This window comes from Rhamphochromis longiceps, linkage group LG9, assembly GCF_057381845.1.
Source record: "Rhamphochromis longiceps isolate RC_006_pf linkage group LG9, R_longiceps_female_GT1.1, whole genome shotgun sequence".
Classification (NCBI taxonomy): Eukaryota; Metazoa; Chordata; class Actinopteri; order Cichliformes; family Cichlidae; genus Rhamphochromis; species Rhamphochromis longiceps.
In genome coordinates this window covers 11943449-11959579 of record NC_140565.1, presented here as the reverse complement: position 1 = coordinate 11959579, position 16131 = coordinate 11943449, and the positions used below count along the sequence as shown (strand labels likewise).

The following is a 16131-nucleotide window of genomic DNA, read 5'->3' as shown; positions in this document are numbered from 1 at the left end:
AGTTAAAAATGAAGCAACATATTTAGGTCTGATTATCTGCAAAGATCCAAAAGACAGAATTTCACTAAATTTTCCCCCAATTATTAAAAAATCTCAAACCAATTTAAATCAATGGTTGCAGAGAGATTTAAGTTTAAGAGGAAGGGTATTGCTCTCAAAAGCAGAAGGTCTGTCTCGACTGACTTATGCAGCGATTTCTCTGCACGGCAAAACTTGTAAGGATATTGACCGAATGCTCTTCAACTTCCTCTGGAAAAACGGGACATTACATCAGAAAGAGTGTAGTGATGAATGACTATGAACACGGTGGTCTCAATGTTTTGGATTTTGCTACAAAAAAAAGATGTTTACTTTATAATAAACTTTTTATCTTAGCTAAATTTTATTTTCACAAATACAGTAACCAAAAACCTAATTTTAAATATTACTATAATGATGTTTTATGTTACATAAAATTGGTTTGTGGATTACTTAACAAAATGCTATGAAAACTATTACCATTTGTAGTAATTACAAAATATTTGAATGAATTCTTTGTATTACACCCCCTGGCATATGTTAATTTTGCTCTGGTTGTATACACGTTCTGTATACTGTTTCTCAATAAAGTTTAATAATAATTTTTTTAAAAAGGATCAAAGAGCGCTGTGGATCATTCTGCGCATGCTCAGATCATACATAATGAAATTCATTTTTAAATACTTTGCTATTTAACAAAGGTGACTTCCCTCTAACAAAGGTGAATTTTGCAACACCTGGTGGCGATTCACCGTTATCAACCCTCAAGCTCGTGAATTGGCTCTCTCGCTTTTACGTTTATGATCGATTGCTACTGTTGTCTATCGCATATGTATTATTTGGAACCCAGCATACCTGTAAAAACAGAGAAACAGGAGGTATCAGGAACTACCTGGTGCGCCAGCTCTGCACTACTCTTCTAGCGAGACACCGCGAATGGGGATGCACAGTACAGTAGTGCAATTCATCCTGATTGGTGATTGGTCAAAAGTCTAGAGTGAAAGGAGAGGCTTGTGATTGGTGGAAAATGTGCAATGAAGAAGCGTTCTTTCATTCATTCAGTCTGTTGTCTGTTTTTTCTTCATCAGGTGATGTTTCCATCTCCTTTATCCCACCTGACACCTGTACTGCTGTCTGTGGTCTTCACCATGTTCACAATGTGTTATTTATGTATTTTGACTGGTTTACAATGACAGGACAGTAAGCATTATCAGTGCACATACAATTAAAGCATCTAGTTGTTATGCCAATAGTGATGATGATTATCCTTTGGCTCTTTTGAACCAAAACAGTTTGGAAAGTCCCCTGAAATCAACAGCAATTGAAAACAAATAGCTCTCTTTTCTTCTGTGTTATTATGATGTGCAATGACTATCCATAAGAGGAGTCTTTTATGTTGCCCCCATGAGACCATGTAATTGTTTTACTTTTATACTGGTAAAATGTGAAGAATTATTCATGCCATTGTACTGTCATTTACAGACAGGCAAGAAATTAAAGGCATACCCTGAACTCTTGACCCCCAGATGGGGAGACATTGCACTTTGCTGCCATGTTAGGGTGCACTTTTGCTATGACAGATTATGTTTGTCCTGTGACAAAGTATTTGAAGAAGTGTCAGTGAATAGTTGATTATGAAAATGGTGTGATCATATACCATGGCTTTCACAGTCACCAGATCTCAACCAAGAGCATCATGGGAAATTTGACTGACATAACAGATAGATAATAGCTCTGTTAGTGTTTCAGAATCAATTCCAGTAAACACTGAAGCTCTTGCAGAGACATGTGTTGTACAAATACTTTATGAACTTGACTTTGCCACCTGCTTGTACACATTGCTTCTTTGGTTCAGGTCTGTTATGTTTCTTCATATTTGTGTCTTTTAAACCTGTTGGCAGAGTATGCTATTTGTGTGTAACTTAATAAAAAAATATACAACATGTTTGTCTTTCTATAGATTTTATTTATTTATGCTTGTATGTTTTGTCAGTGCCTTTTGGACTATAGTGATGCTGATTCAAAGAAGGTCAGTAAGTCCAAGTCATTCATTCATTAAGTTATTCCACAACTCACTGTTACTGTAATACAAAACACTTTATTAAAATAAATGAAATGGTGAAACACAAGGACAACACTGCAAGCAATCAGTAAAACACAAAGACAGCACTACAATCAATCAGTGAACTTGATTCTGACTGTAATGTTTTTTAAAAGATCAATTGTAAAGATCAAATGGCACCACCAGCTTTCCCAGGCACTGTTGACTTAAAGGCGCGTGGATACCCTCGGCTTGAAGAAGCTTCTCTGCGTGAGTCAAGGCAGTGACTTGGCTGAGCAGCTCCTGTGGAGGTTTGGGGAAGACCGTACTTCTCACCCGAGAGTAACGTGCCTCTTTGGTTGCCATAAGTAGCGCCTGCTGACGATGTGCAGGGGCATCTGGATTAACTACCCGAATCGTCGGTGTCGCCATACCAAGACTATAAAATGGAGTTAAAAAAGGTTAAATTATGTATTCAGCGTGGCGTCGTGTACTTCCAGCTAAATCCAGGAGCGTCTTAGAGTCGATAACTTACTGTAAACATAAAAGAAATGCTAGTTTCCATAAAGAATAGCGGACTTGCCGGCTTCTTCGCTGTACCGCCGTATGTTGTTGTTTTGGTGACGCAACTTCCGCCGAGCAGACGATTGGTCGTCTACAGTGGGATTCGGCGCTCCCATTGGCCCGAGTCTACAGTGTCTACGCTCACCGTAGACTCCGGGCCAATGAAAACGACGTAACCGTCTACAGTCAGCGTAGACTTTGCACTACCGTAGACTCGACCGCCCTCTGCTGGCGGAACTTATATTGCAGCAAAATAAACACTAACAGTAGTTTTTCCCAAAAGGAAGCATGAAGCATAAAAATAAAATGGGGGGGGGGGGGGCTGCAATTTTCATGTATTCATCTATATCATGGTGCCACACATGCCCAAAACTTAATTTAGCATATTAAATAAATGTGAATGACCAGAAACAGTTGTTTCGTAAAGAAAACTGCCCAAAATCAAAATATGTAACTCCAAAATAAAGTTTATTTCAAGCCACTGAGGTTACAGTGATCCTGAAATATATGTACATGTGCTTTACAGTACATAAGGCAGGTCAGTTCTTTACTAATGAGGCCACATATTACTGAATAAAGTGAATAATCGATGGATCTACGTCCATAAGCACATTTCTCCATTTGTTTACGTTTTTAAACCAGGTCAAAACATTTTTTTTTATTTTATTCTACACAACGAAACCAGAATCTGCACGCTTTTTGTTTAGAAAGAAGAACCGTTTAATCTGAGCAAATCCCTCCCGCCTTCCATTATCCCAGGACCTGAAGACAAAACTTAATTTAGCCCATTAAATAAATGTGAATGACTAGAAATTTTCTGATCTTTCGGTTTACAAAGTTACAAAACTCAGTTCACAACTACGCAGTCCGATCTACAAAAATTGCTGCACCCGTTTCCAATTCTCCTGCAAAATGTAAAGAAACGAGGGCACAAGACTTTTGCACACTGCCGTCTATATTAAAGTAAAGCTGGATTCATTCTCATTTAAACACAGTGAAGGTGTTGCTGGTCCATCAGGTAATAAATCACAGAGCTTACAGTCATCACATGGTTTCAGACTCCAACACCTCCAAATCAAGGGTTCATACGCTTTTTTCTGGCTCTAATTCAAGCACTTTTTAAGCACTTTCAAGGTCCATGTTCAAGCTTTCCCAGCACATGGCCAAAAGAACCCACAGAAAGCATGTTTCACTTTGCATCACCTCACTAAGACCATGTGAAAATGAAAACGAATCATCTTAGGTTGGCTTAAAAAGCCTTTCTTCCCCACAAAACAGGAAAACTGCACCGAAGATCACATATTTCAAGCACCCGTGTGAACCCTGTTTACAGATAAATACGGATTCAATGAAACTGCACATTAATCCCATAAACATGAAGCTCTGTCCTCCTACGTGACTGAAGGTTGATCAGTGACTAAATCAGTGGATACTAACAGTGAGTCCAGAACACACTTCCTAGTTGCCCTGCACAGTGCCTCAGGACTCCAAGGCGCAATTTGCTATTGCAATAAACTATTATTTATTTATCCACACTTAACAACTCTTGCACTTAATCTATAATAAAATGATGACTATAAATATAATGAAATTTATTTGAAATAAAAATTTAATACAATCAGTTTCTTAATGTATGTTCTTTAAAACACAGTGTGTGTTTATTAAATATCATAATTGTAATAATCCATAATTATGTGGATATGCATATTACATATATACACACAGAAGCAGGCAGGATAAGACTAGCGTCATATCTGAGACAGTAACCAGGTTCGGACTGTTTCTGAAACCTCCATCATTTTCATTGTGCAACAACACAGCAGCAGAGGACAATTTGATTTTGTTATGGGAATAAATCACTACTGGAAATCACAGGACTCAGATCAACACACGATCTGCTCAACGATCTGTGTTACAGTATTTTTATCTTTTATGAATATATGCCTTCAGCGAAATAAATATGAGTGTATTATGTTTAAATTTCCCTTATGCTTGTAGCAGTCAGAGGAACGTGCAAAACTTAATTATCATGAGAGCACACTCCCTGACTCCCAGCACATATAAAGCAGTTGTTTTTCTGTCAGTTTCTTTAAGCATATTCTAGTTATCAGCACATAGCAACAGAAGGTTTGCCATTTTTCAATTTAATTTATATATTTTATCTTATTCTTTCCCAGTGTGTTGTACAGTTATTTCATTTTTAACCTTAATTTATATTTTATTCCTTCCTAGTTAAATTTACCCTTTTAATTTTTCATATTTATTTCCTATCTTATTCATAGCCTTTTCCTTTTTTGTTTTCTTTAGGTCACGAGCAGTTATCCAAGCATTTCACTACATATCGTACTGTGTATGACTGTGTATGTGACAAATAAAATTTGAATTTGAATTTATAGATAGCGTACAAAGCATTAACCACAATAAGTTGTGAAAACCAGCTGTTATTGTTAGATTAAGTTCCTGGAACTGCATGTTCTCCACCCACGAGTGAAGGGCGTGCAGTTAAGTTCCTGCTTTATCTGTGTGTTTCACCATGTACCATGAAGGTATAAATAAAGGCGTAAGACCAATGCTGAACACGAGAGGTTTTTGGACAAAGTTTGTGTTCTTCATTCTTTAAGCACCGGTTTGAGTACCGTTTAAGCACCGGCACCGTTTCAAAAGTACCGGTTTGGCACCGGTATCGGATAAAACCTAAACGATACCCATCCCTACTCAGGGATGTTAACGTCTCCCCAGGAGACCATCACAGTGTGCTTCACAGGCTTGCGTGTGGTGTAGGTGCAGGTGCTGTTGCCATTATCCTTAACCTGGACATCCACAGAATTACCTTCAACATCCTGTGCAGAAGAAAAGGGATTAGTTCTATCAGATTTAAGAAGGCGCACTGTCGATTATTGAGAAAAAGGATTTTAAGTGTGACCCATAATCCGAAAAATACGGTACATGCAATATATTTAACATATTTGTGATCATATACAAAGCCAGATATTCATGGGCTATAATTTTCAGAGGAGCTTTTCCTCCTTGCTTGGCATCAACTGTGAACTCAGTGGGTTTTCCAACTGGTCCGTACGCCTTAACCTAGAGAAAACTATTTTAAACAAACAATTAAAAAATGAACAAGTAAAAGATCTACTATAGCCAAAAGACCATTTACAGACTATAGCCCTGTGAACAAGTATTTGCCTCCTTTCTGATTTCCTATCTTATTCCATATTTGTCACACTTACACCTTTCACATCAATACATTTATAACATTAGACAACAATGTCTAATATTCAACGGCAGTTTTCAAGGGCAAAACGCTATCCAAACATACTTGGTCCTATATGAAAAAGTAATCGCACAGAAACCCGATACCTTATGTGTCACCTCTGACACCAAGAACTGCAGCAAGCGTTTGGTGCTAGAGGTCACATTTGGACTCTGGACCTCTGTGGAGTGTGCACATGATCTCATTACTGTCTAAAAATCCAAGGAGTGCTGAATCATTGAAAAATACACAGTAACAGGTGTGTAGCATCGCTAACTAGGTAGCAACAAGCCTCTAACGCAGTGTGTGTATGCTAGCGGCTAATCTAGCAAACAAATGAACAGAGTGCTTTTAGGTGTTGCACAAGGATAAGATGATAAACTGTGTGTCTTTTTTATAATGACCTGCTTCAATTTACCTTAATCCAAGGAGTGCTCAGTGTGGGTAAATCTGCCATGAGCAGATAAAGTGGATGAGTGGGACTAGGTAGGTGTGCCGAAAACAGGCAACAAAGCTGACGCTGAAGAGTGTGCTGAGAACATAGTGGCGCCGCCAGCAGGTTTCCGGCTAGCAGGAAGACTTTGCAGTAACACCTCCAACATTGGCAGTCCCATTTTGTGAAAGCCAATAAAAAAATAGCTAGGTTTCCATGTGTCATTTGTGTGGAACAATGCTGCACAACAAGCTAAATAGATTTAAAAAAACGAAAAAAAAATTGTTGAACAACAGAAGATAAATGTCCTTTTTTTTCTATTTTCTTCTGGCCGGCTGTGTGGTGCGCAGCCTTAAGAGGCCAGCATTCAGACCCCAGAGTTTAACGGCCAAGTTCGAGTCTCTGACGGTCCGTCTGCTATAGCGGGGTAGGCCGAGCGAAAGACGAAGCTCCGGGCTCCTCCTTTTTCCCGCTTTTTTTTTTCATTCATATTTATTTACATTTATTTAGATATCAAGCTGCAAGTAAAAGCTCAGGGAAACACTTTTAAGCCGCCCTTTAAGGTACCCTATATATGTCCTTTCACATCTTATCACTTCACACAGTGCTATGGACCAGTCTACACCTGCTACTTTCTGCACAAGCTTTTATCACACAAGACCCGCTGTTTACAGGTAAGAAATACAGTGTCAGTAATGTTAAAGTGGCTGTGTGGAGTAGCACAACCACTGCTAATATAACACTTTTCACATGCATTTCTACATATTACAGTGTCTTTTACCGTCTTTATGGTGCTAGCTTAAAGTCATGCTGTAAATGTTAGCTTGTAGTCAAACATATTCCGACCATGTTAGGACAGAAATATTGGCTTCTATCATGACTAGTTAACAGAGACATTAACTGCCCACGCGTTACTGTAATCCGATTACTTTTTTCAAGTAACGTGACACACTGTTTACAGCAGTGTGTCATGTTGTTAAAAAAGTGAGTGATGTGAGCACAGTTCTGACATATCAGGAAGTGAACACAGTGACTGAAGCTGTGTTCCCATTCATCCTTTAATCATGACAAAACGTGAGGAATCACACTGAGGTGAGACCTTGACAACAGACAAATCAGGAGCCACAGAGTGTCAAGTGTCAGCCCACACCAATGATAAGAAAGAAATTCATTTACAGACACGTGAAAAAGCAGTTTAAGCTTCTAGATCTGGATGATTACAACACATCATTATTTATTTAAAGCAACCCAAAATGCACAAATGACTATAACCAAGTACATCCTGTGATTCAGCAGCTGATGGAACCAACTTTAGCAGCAAAAACTTGAGTTAATCATTTTTTATTAGTGTTTCACAGCCAGAGATGGGCAGTAACACGATTACTTTTTCAAGTAACGAGTAATGTAAGGGATTACTATTGCAAAAAGGTAATTAGATTACTGTTACTTTCCCGTAAGCACGCTGCGTTACTGCGTTACTGAAAAATTTTTGGCCAGAGTGCCTCATGACAATAACAGCTGTGTGCAGATCAAGAATGGATAATCTATGGAGGAGTGCAGAGAGAGTATGACCGTGCAGCGTTTAAAGCGTGGAAGTACTGAGCTTACTTTGAGTTTGATTCCGTAAAAAGTGACAAAAACTTTTAGAAACTTTCTTTTTACAGTGAAAAAAACCCTTAACTTCAGAGCAAGCACCGAGTACGTTACTACGGGATTGGAAATTCACAGAGAGACTCGCGGATTCCTCCACAAATTTCTTCTAGTCAGAATGTTGCATATAATTTAATTTTTGCTTGATGCATAAAGTAAAAAGATTCAAACTAATAAAACAAGTTTTAAAAACAGACTTTTCTATTTGATTACATTTTGTATGATGGATGATGCAGAAAAAGTAGAATTGGGCTGAAAGATCTATTGCGTTATTACCTATTCAGGTCATAAATCATGTTTTTAAAAAGTAACTAAGTAATTAATTACTTTTGAAAATAAGTAATCAGTAAAGTAAGGGGATTACTTTTGGGGGAAGTAAGTAACTTGACCAACACTGCTAGTTAAGTTACTACCATAGTTAATACAGTTACAGGTAACATGATAGTGCTAACCCATAACCCTGAACTCTGTAATACTGTAAATGATGAGTGATTTAAGTTAACACTAAACATTCAACAGTGTCTCCTGAACATTTCTAATCAGGTGTGAGTCTGGCTGCATTGACTTTTGAAGATGCAAATTTAGCATGATGGCTGATGGTGCTGTGTAAGCTTCTACTTACCTTCTACACTGTGTTTAACACACATTTCAGAATAGCAAAGAGGAGCACTGTTGCTTCATCCTTAATACTTTAGAGGAGAACTGGACTGCAGATCAAAAGGTCTTTAATAGCTTTTTGTCCTCCCCGACCCTCAAAGCCAAACCAGCCATGAGAGCTGATGGGACAGGATTTGTAAAAGTGACATTATCAGAAAGAAAGGGGAGCAAGAATACTTGATATTTGCATTCTTTAGAGAAAAGTATTTGAAAAGGCTGTCTGCTGTTTTGGATTGATGTCGTTCTCCGGAGGCTCAAAGAAGTAGGGCAGTGTCACGGTCCTTTTGGCAGCAGAAAGCTGCTGAGTGCTGGAAAGAAGCACGGCCACACCAGCTGAAATGTCTCACTGACACAGAAGCTGTTGGCCATCCTCTGTGTTGCCACTGTCTTCACCCTGCTGTTATTAAGTGTCAATAACATACATTTCTATGGAGCTAAGCTTGATGAGCGATGCCTTGTTGGCTGACATTTATGTCTTTGAGCGTGTGAGAAGTTTAATAATTATAAAACCACATGAGTTTGACAAATGTCCTTTTAACCGTCAGCTCATAGTGAAGCACACTGAGCCACCCGGAGCTATAATATCAAAATAGAAGCTGCTACCTTTGTCAAGAGTGGCTGGATCTGAGTGCATACTACTTTCAGTTATTCAAATTTTGCTGAATTTGTTCAAAGTCCTGTCTATGTGCAGAGAGTGTCTTCCAGAGGAATGGTTCTGTGGGGATTGTGATGTTCTACATCACGAACATCAGCCACTCCACAGCAGAGAAAGTGTTATTGATGTTTTTAAAGCCATTCCTCCAACCACATGTATTATTAGAGTGGACGGTCAAAATTGCACCAATATACAAGATATTTCCTCATGAGATTCACTCAATTTTGGTTTTCATATGTGTCTACAGCCAGTTAGAAAGAATCTATTTAAGTGGTTTTCTCTTTCTTGGTAGCTCGCATTCTGCCAACAGTAAAGCTTTGAAACTGCTCCTGTGGGTTGCGTAAACTTCACAGTATCAGCAGGAAAAATCGTGATTTTAATCGACATTAATAGTAAACAGCAACCTGCTATTTAGGTTTCTGTGACGGATTTGAACATAGTGTGATGGAGCATGTTTTCTGCCCTTGCTGTACAATCAGAACATGGTATTGCTTTAACAGAAGTCATCTGTGAAGGCAGTGGTGTATTATTCATGTTGTTTCTTTTTCTTTTTGGTCCAAGGACGTTATGATGTGCACCAGGCGATACACAGATGTCAAACATGGCAGCAGCAGTGCAGCCCTGATTTAAAGGACCTGGTTAGGAGTGGATATTGGCCAGCATCTGTCAACATGTCTACTCTTTACACTTTAGACCTCTTGAGCTCCTTCCTGGAACTAAAAGTATTTTCTCCATGATTCTCCAGGGAAGCTTTTGCAAAACTGTTGGAGCGTGGTACTACAGTGGCTTGCAAAAGTATTCGGCCCCCTTGAACTTTTCCACATTTTGTCACATTACAGCCACAAACATGAATCAATTTTATTGGACTTCCACGTGAAAGACCAACACAAAGTGGTGCACACGTGAGAAGTGGAAGGAAAATCATACATGATTCCAAACATTTTTTACAAATAAATAACTGCAAAGTGGGGTGTGCGTAATTATTCAGCCCCCTGACTCAATACTTTGTAGAACCACCTTTTGCTGCAGTTACAGCTGCCAGTCTTTTAGGGTCTGTCTCTACCAGCTTTGCACATCTAGAGACTGAAATCTTTGCCCATTCTTCTTTGCAAAACAGCTCCAGCTCAGTCAGATTAGATGGACAGCGTTTGTGAACAGCAGTTTCAGATCTTGCCACAGATCTGAGGGGGCGAATACTTTTGCAAGCAACTGCAAGTGTGGGGGAAGGCTGAGTGAAGTATTTCTTTGATATTGTTTTTCAATAAGCAGATGCAAATATTTACTCCTCTGTTATGTTTCTGTACATACAGACTGGGCGTGCCAAAAGCGATGCACTGCAGCACAGCTTTCTGGATGAGGAAGAGCAGCTGTGCTGTGATGTCAGCTTCAGCTGCCCAGCATGCACACCTGAAATGTTGGCGGTTTCAGTTGATGGTAACAGAAAGCTATATCACTTTCAGCAAAAAGAAAGGTGCTCATTGTTGATGTTCTTTGTGTTTGTGTTTTTATGCACATACTTAAAAAAGCCTTCCATGGTTAGACTTTATTGTTTCTCTGATGTTGCTCTGATGACCGTGACTTTTTTGATGCCGTTTTTTTGTTGAAACCAACTGTTGTCACCCTCTGCTGCTCAGTGTGCTGGCTGTTTTCTCGGGAATCTCAACCACAAGAAAGTTTATACGAACGAAGCTAAAAAACCTGTGACAGTTTGTGAAACGTCATTAGCAGCAGTGAAATAAGTTAGTTAGTGAAATGATAGAGGCTATTTTATGCTGGAAAAATTCTTCCAGCACAAAGTGGCCCAATAAACGGAATTTTTTAATACAGAAATACATCTAATGATAAAAAGCAGAGAATTCATTGTCTGTTTTCCATTGCAGAGCTGGGATGCTCGTCTCCTCATGGAGCGCTCTCGAGCTGTGAAGTGTCCAGATATCAGCGCTCACCTGGCTGGTACCAAGAAGGTTCAGCAAGTGCTCCCCAGACCTGGAGTCCTGGACAGATTCTTCCCAGACCAGCCTCAAGCTGTGCAGCAGATCCGAGCGACATTGGCTGACCTCTACACTCTAGACATGGTGAGACAAAGGGCACGGTTTGTTCATTGTTTGGAAAATTTGGCATTAGATAATCCTCACCTGGGTGTTGCTGTTCAGTGTAAGCAATATCATTTGCATTTTATTCCTCTGATTTATTTCTCTGTGGTTGCGCTGGTCTACAGGGTCCAGAGAGGGACAAAACAGTATCAGTGGCCTTGTCAGCAGCAGAACGGTTTGTCTTGAAGTCTCAGCGAGAAGGAGGAGGTACAGCGGGCGGGGGGATAGAAGCATCTTTAAACATGTTGAAAACTTCTGTTTGTTGCTCACCATTTGTTAAACTAGGGAAGTTTAAGCAGTGCATGTGTGGATCTGCACACACATGCAGCATTTTCTTGCATTCCATGTATGAGCTAGCCTCAGTCAAAACAGTGACGACACATACATGACTGCCTGCTGTTTTGCATTACTGTGTATCTACTGTGATTCATGCATGCTGTACTGTGACTGAGATAATAGTGTATATGAGACACACTTGACAACAACATTGATCAGGATGTGAAAAAGCTACCAGATACAAGTTGTCAGCAGGTTATGGCTGACTAACCACCCTGCCTTACATCACTCTGGGCTAATACTGTAAAAAGCAATCATTAGTTTTCTTTGTAATATCAGATCATTTGTTTTGATAAATACAAAGTCCAGTATCAGGGTTCATATGAGCTATTTTAGCAGTAATTTTACACTCCACTATGATAGTGTTTAGCTGTTACTCATGTTAGCAAGGAAGCTCGGGTTTGTAATTCATTCTTAATTTAGCCACGCTGCATGAATTTGGATGATACGATTTTTGAAAATGGCAGTTTCATTTATGGGGCGTTTATAAAATGGTATTTCTTAGGCTGGCTTTTAAGGAAGGAGAAAAGGTATGTATCAGTTGGCTGGGAAGAAAGATGGAGGTGGAAAGGATGTGCGAGCTATGGGACAAAGTTGCTGAGACTAGGTTAAAAAGAGGTGAGGATCAGTGAGCAGGAGTGTGGCTTTGTGCTGAAAAGAGCACAACAGATTGTTTGGAGAGAAGGTGAAGGAAAGTCAGCTGAAGCAAGACAGTTTGTGGAGTTTGTGTTGGACTGTATGTTATGCTGGGAGCCTGGGGATTAGTGCATGTTAGTGGAAAATGATTCTATGTTTCTTTACCTTCTTTTAAATGTACAAAGATGCCTTTTCTCTGCCCTTTGTCTATGGTTAGATTCGTTTAGAATTATCCTTTTAGACTTTCCCAGCGAAGACATATTGTTTTGGAACATATTGTTTTAGATTGTTTTATCTCTCACAGCTTTCTCCCAGCTCTCTGCTGACGAGACTAGCGCCACATATGGAGTTGTTTATTTTATCTGTTTATTATTTTCTTATCCTGTTCTCACTGTCTTTCCTATAAAAAGTGCCAAGCCTCTGTTCACGGTGTGAGTTGTTTTTAACAGCTTACCCGTGTGCACGTTAAAGCATCAAAAGTAATTCTGTCTCATTGTGTCTTTATTTCTCCTGGGTCTTTTGCAGAGTTTTCCCCCAACATTTCTTGGTCCTTCGGAGCCGGAGCGCCTCCATCTTGTCCCATCTCCGTGACCAGTCCACGTTGTTCGCCTGTCGACAGCTCACACACCAGGTGTGTGATAAAAGACCAAGAGCGTTAAATTCAGGTCTTGGCCAACGTCTTAGAAAGTGACCCACGGTGGTGGGACCCGATCGAGGTGGACCAGACCCGGCGACACTGACCAGGTAGATACAGACACACTGACACAATCTTGCGTAAAAACGTATTTTAAATTCAGGGAATTTAAAATAGCGGAAGTAGCTCGTCGACTGGTAGCTTGGAGCTCGTCGACTGGAAGCTCCCCACCTCTGTGGGTTAGGTTTGGAGCTCTGGGTAGCTCCCCCAGCTGGGTCTAGACAGGGTCTAGGGAATAAGTAGCTCGTCTACAGAAAGACTGGCAGCTCCCCTTATGATAATGGTTCCGGTCGCGCGAATAGGTGTGAATGTGAATGTGTGTGTGTATTGTTTTAATTAACGGAGCAAGCTGAATTTTCACGGTCCAATAAGAGACTGAGCTGCTCCTACTGTGTTTTTCTTTACTGCTATTCACTGACGTGCTGGTGAGTTGAGAGAACGGTCGAGTTCCGTCTCGTAAAGTTCACACCGCTTTTGGAAATAGTCCGAAAGTAGAAGGGCGTGTGAGCAACCACTCTCGTCTCTAATACCAGCGAAGGTGATAGCAGCTGTATCGTGTATATATTACTTAAACAAAAAATAAGTAAATACATAAATAAGATGGGTAATCAAGCAAGTGAAATTAAAACTCACTCCTGCTGACGAGCAGTGGTGAGAAAAGAAAAATCCAGGCGCCAGACAAAACAGTCTGTAAATTGAGAAAATTAAGAAAACAAAATATAAACAGTCAGAAGAATAGAGCTCAACTGCCAGTTTTAGTAAAACCAGAAGACGAGACACTGTGCAGTGCCCACAATCCTTTTAGAAAGCCATGACCCATTCCTGCAGCCGCATCTGCAGCACCACCCATATCAGGAAGAACATAATAATCCCTTATTAAGTGAAAACTAGAGATCACAGTAGTTTGAAGTAGTTTAAAAGGGTTGAAAACAGACCCCACTGAGTAGATATAAATATAAAAAGTACGAAATAAAGCTAAACAAAGGGAAAATTACAGTAGAAATTATCTTTAGAGTATTTGAAATTAATAATAGCAAGGATAACAACCTGTAAAGTGATATTAACAATGAAACACAGTTGGCATGATGACCATGCCCACAATGTATAAAATGAATATAAAGCAAATAATTCACATGAAAATATTTTAATAACATAAATAAAGTATATTAAGGCTGTGTCACTGTTCAGCCAAGGACAGTGTGTGAAAAGGTAACTGTCTCCACCTTGGGAAAAGGATGATACTGCAGGTCATCTGAAGCCCTTGATGGATACAAAATAAAATATAAATAATATATTATAATAGACCTGCCTGGTCCGCCATGCAACAGAGAGAACAAATGTGACCGCAGATTGGATGAATTCTAAATTATCTGTTTGCTGAATAAGATGATCCTAACTAACAAATTGGCTCAGTAGTAGTATAGTGGTACACACTGATAAAATATTATAATATGCTATTGCTGTTATATAAGACAAAGAGGATAATATTAACAATGACATAATATTAATATGAAGAGGCACCTTAATCTGTTATGATGTGAGGTGGATAATTGTTAAACAGTAGTCTGCATCAAGCTTAAGGTTTGCTGAAACTCAGTGTAATGACATGTGAGATGAAGACAATACAGAGAATAACTAAACTAATGAAGTGCATAGAGGCACTTGACCAGCTTGAAACCTATCATCCTAGAATGACACATTGCTGAGATATAGAGCACACCTATAATAACAACCAATAAGCAAAACCCTGTAGACAACAGCTAAAACTACAGGATTGAGAAGCTGAATTAAATATGTAGACACTGCTAAGCTGATGAGCATGTTACACATTTTCTTTTATTTTTATTTATTTGTTTCTTTTAGAGCAGAAGCTGCATGCTATTAAAAGCCAACATATGCAGACTTCTGCCTTGTTCGGATGGCAGCATTTTTCTTTTTTCTTTTGTGTCCTGACACGTTTATGATGTTGTTTTTGTTTGATTACTTTGTTGGTTTTGGAAACAAATTTAAACGAACTTGTGACAATACTTGAGAATCACAGTGACACATAGTGATTAGGCATATGATTGAAAAATGCCTAGGTTTAGAGCTGTGAGCTATGAGCTGTGAGCAATGCAAAGTTAAATATATATATGTATAAATGGGAAACAACCCTAACTTGAAAGTTTGAAATATGCCTTAAGTGAAAATGTAGTGTTGCATCTATTCTCCCAAACCAAGACAAAAAAAAAGAAGAAGCATTCTGTAACTTAAAAATAAGGCTGACGTGTTGACAATAGACTAAAACACTAATCCGCAGGTGGCTATCAGGGACAGAGAGGCGAGCAAAGTTACAAACACCAAGGCTGCAGACAGCCACGCAGAAACAGCAGATAACATAGAGACAACGCCTGCTAGAACCGTGGAGAGGAAGGTCACTTCACACGAGATTGTAGGAGGAGGCCACAGAGAAATAATGCAAAACAGTTTTGAGGCAGCCACTTACGAACTTACAGTTTTCGAAGGACAAATTAGTTGTACAGTCAGCTGCAGGCCACACAACTGTACAACAATTAACTGCTGAGTGCATGCTAAATGACACCCCGCCAGAGCTAAAAGCACTACACGATGTGGCCCATCAACACACACCCGCCACATCCACTTTCCAGAAACCAACCGAGTATCACAACATTCTGAGATTTAAACAAACTCCAGGCCCAGATCCACCTTATGATCAGCAAGTGTGGAAGCTAGGAGAACAGCATTTGACCTTACAGCACAGGCCGAAATTGTGTAGGTTACGCAGTAACCACAGATAGTAAAATAATAGAAGAAAAACTACTTTCTTCTTCATATTCTGCACAGAGCGCTGAGCTGATAGCTGTGATACGCGAAAGTGAAATACACAAAGACAAACTAATAAATATACATACAGACAGCCAGTATGTTTTCTCTGCTGTGCATCATTTTGCAAAAAATTTGGCAAAACAGAGGAATGATTAGACCAACCGGAAAACCGGTTCAGCATGCCAGCCTGCTACAACGCCTACTGACTGTAATACATTTACCACAACAAATCGCATTGTGTAAATGTGCAGGACACAAAACTGATGGCTCTT

At 39.5% G+C, this 16131-nt stretch overlaps 2 protein-coding genes across 2 annotated transcripts in view; one reads left to right on the top strand and one right to left on the bottom strand.

Moving 5' to 3' along the window:
• The window catches only part of LOC146661782 (uncharacterized), a 517204-nt gene that overhangs the window by 76364 nt on the left and 424709 nt on the right, over window positions 1-16131 (bottom strand). The window lies entirely within an intron of this gene.
• On the top strand, window positions 6922-11756 carry LOC146661802 (uncharacterized). The gene is made up of 4 exons (XM_085418293.1): window positions 6922-6986; window positions 10585-10708; window positions 11155-11349; window positions 11493-11756. Exons 1-4 carry the CDS (start codon window positions 6922-6924, stop codon window positions 11754-11756), a joined length of 648 nt encoding a protein of 215 aa, XP_085274419.1.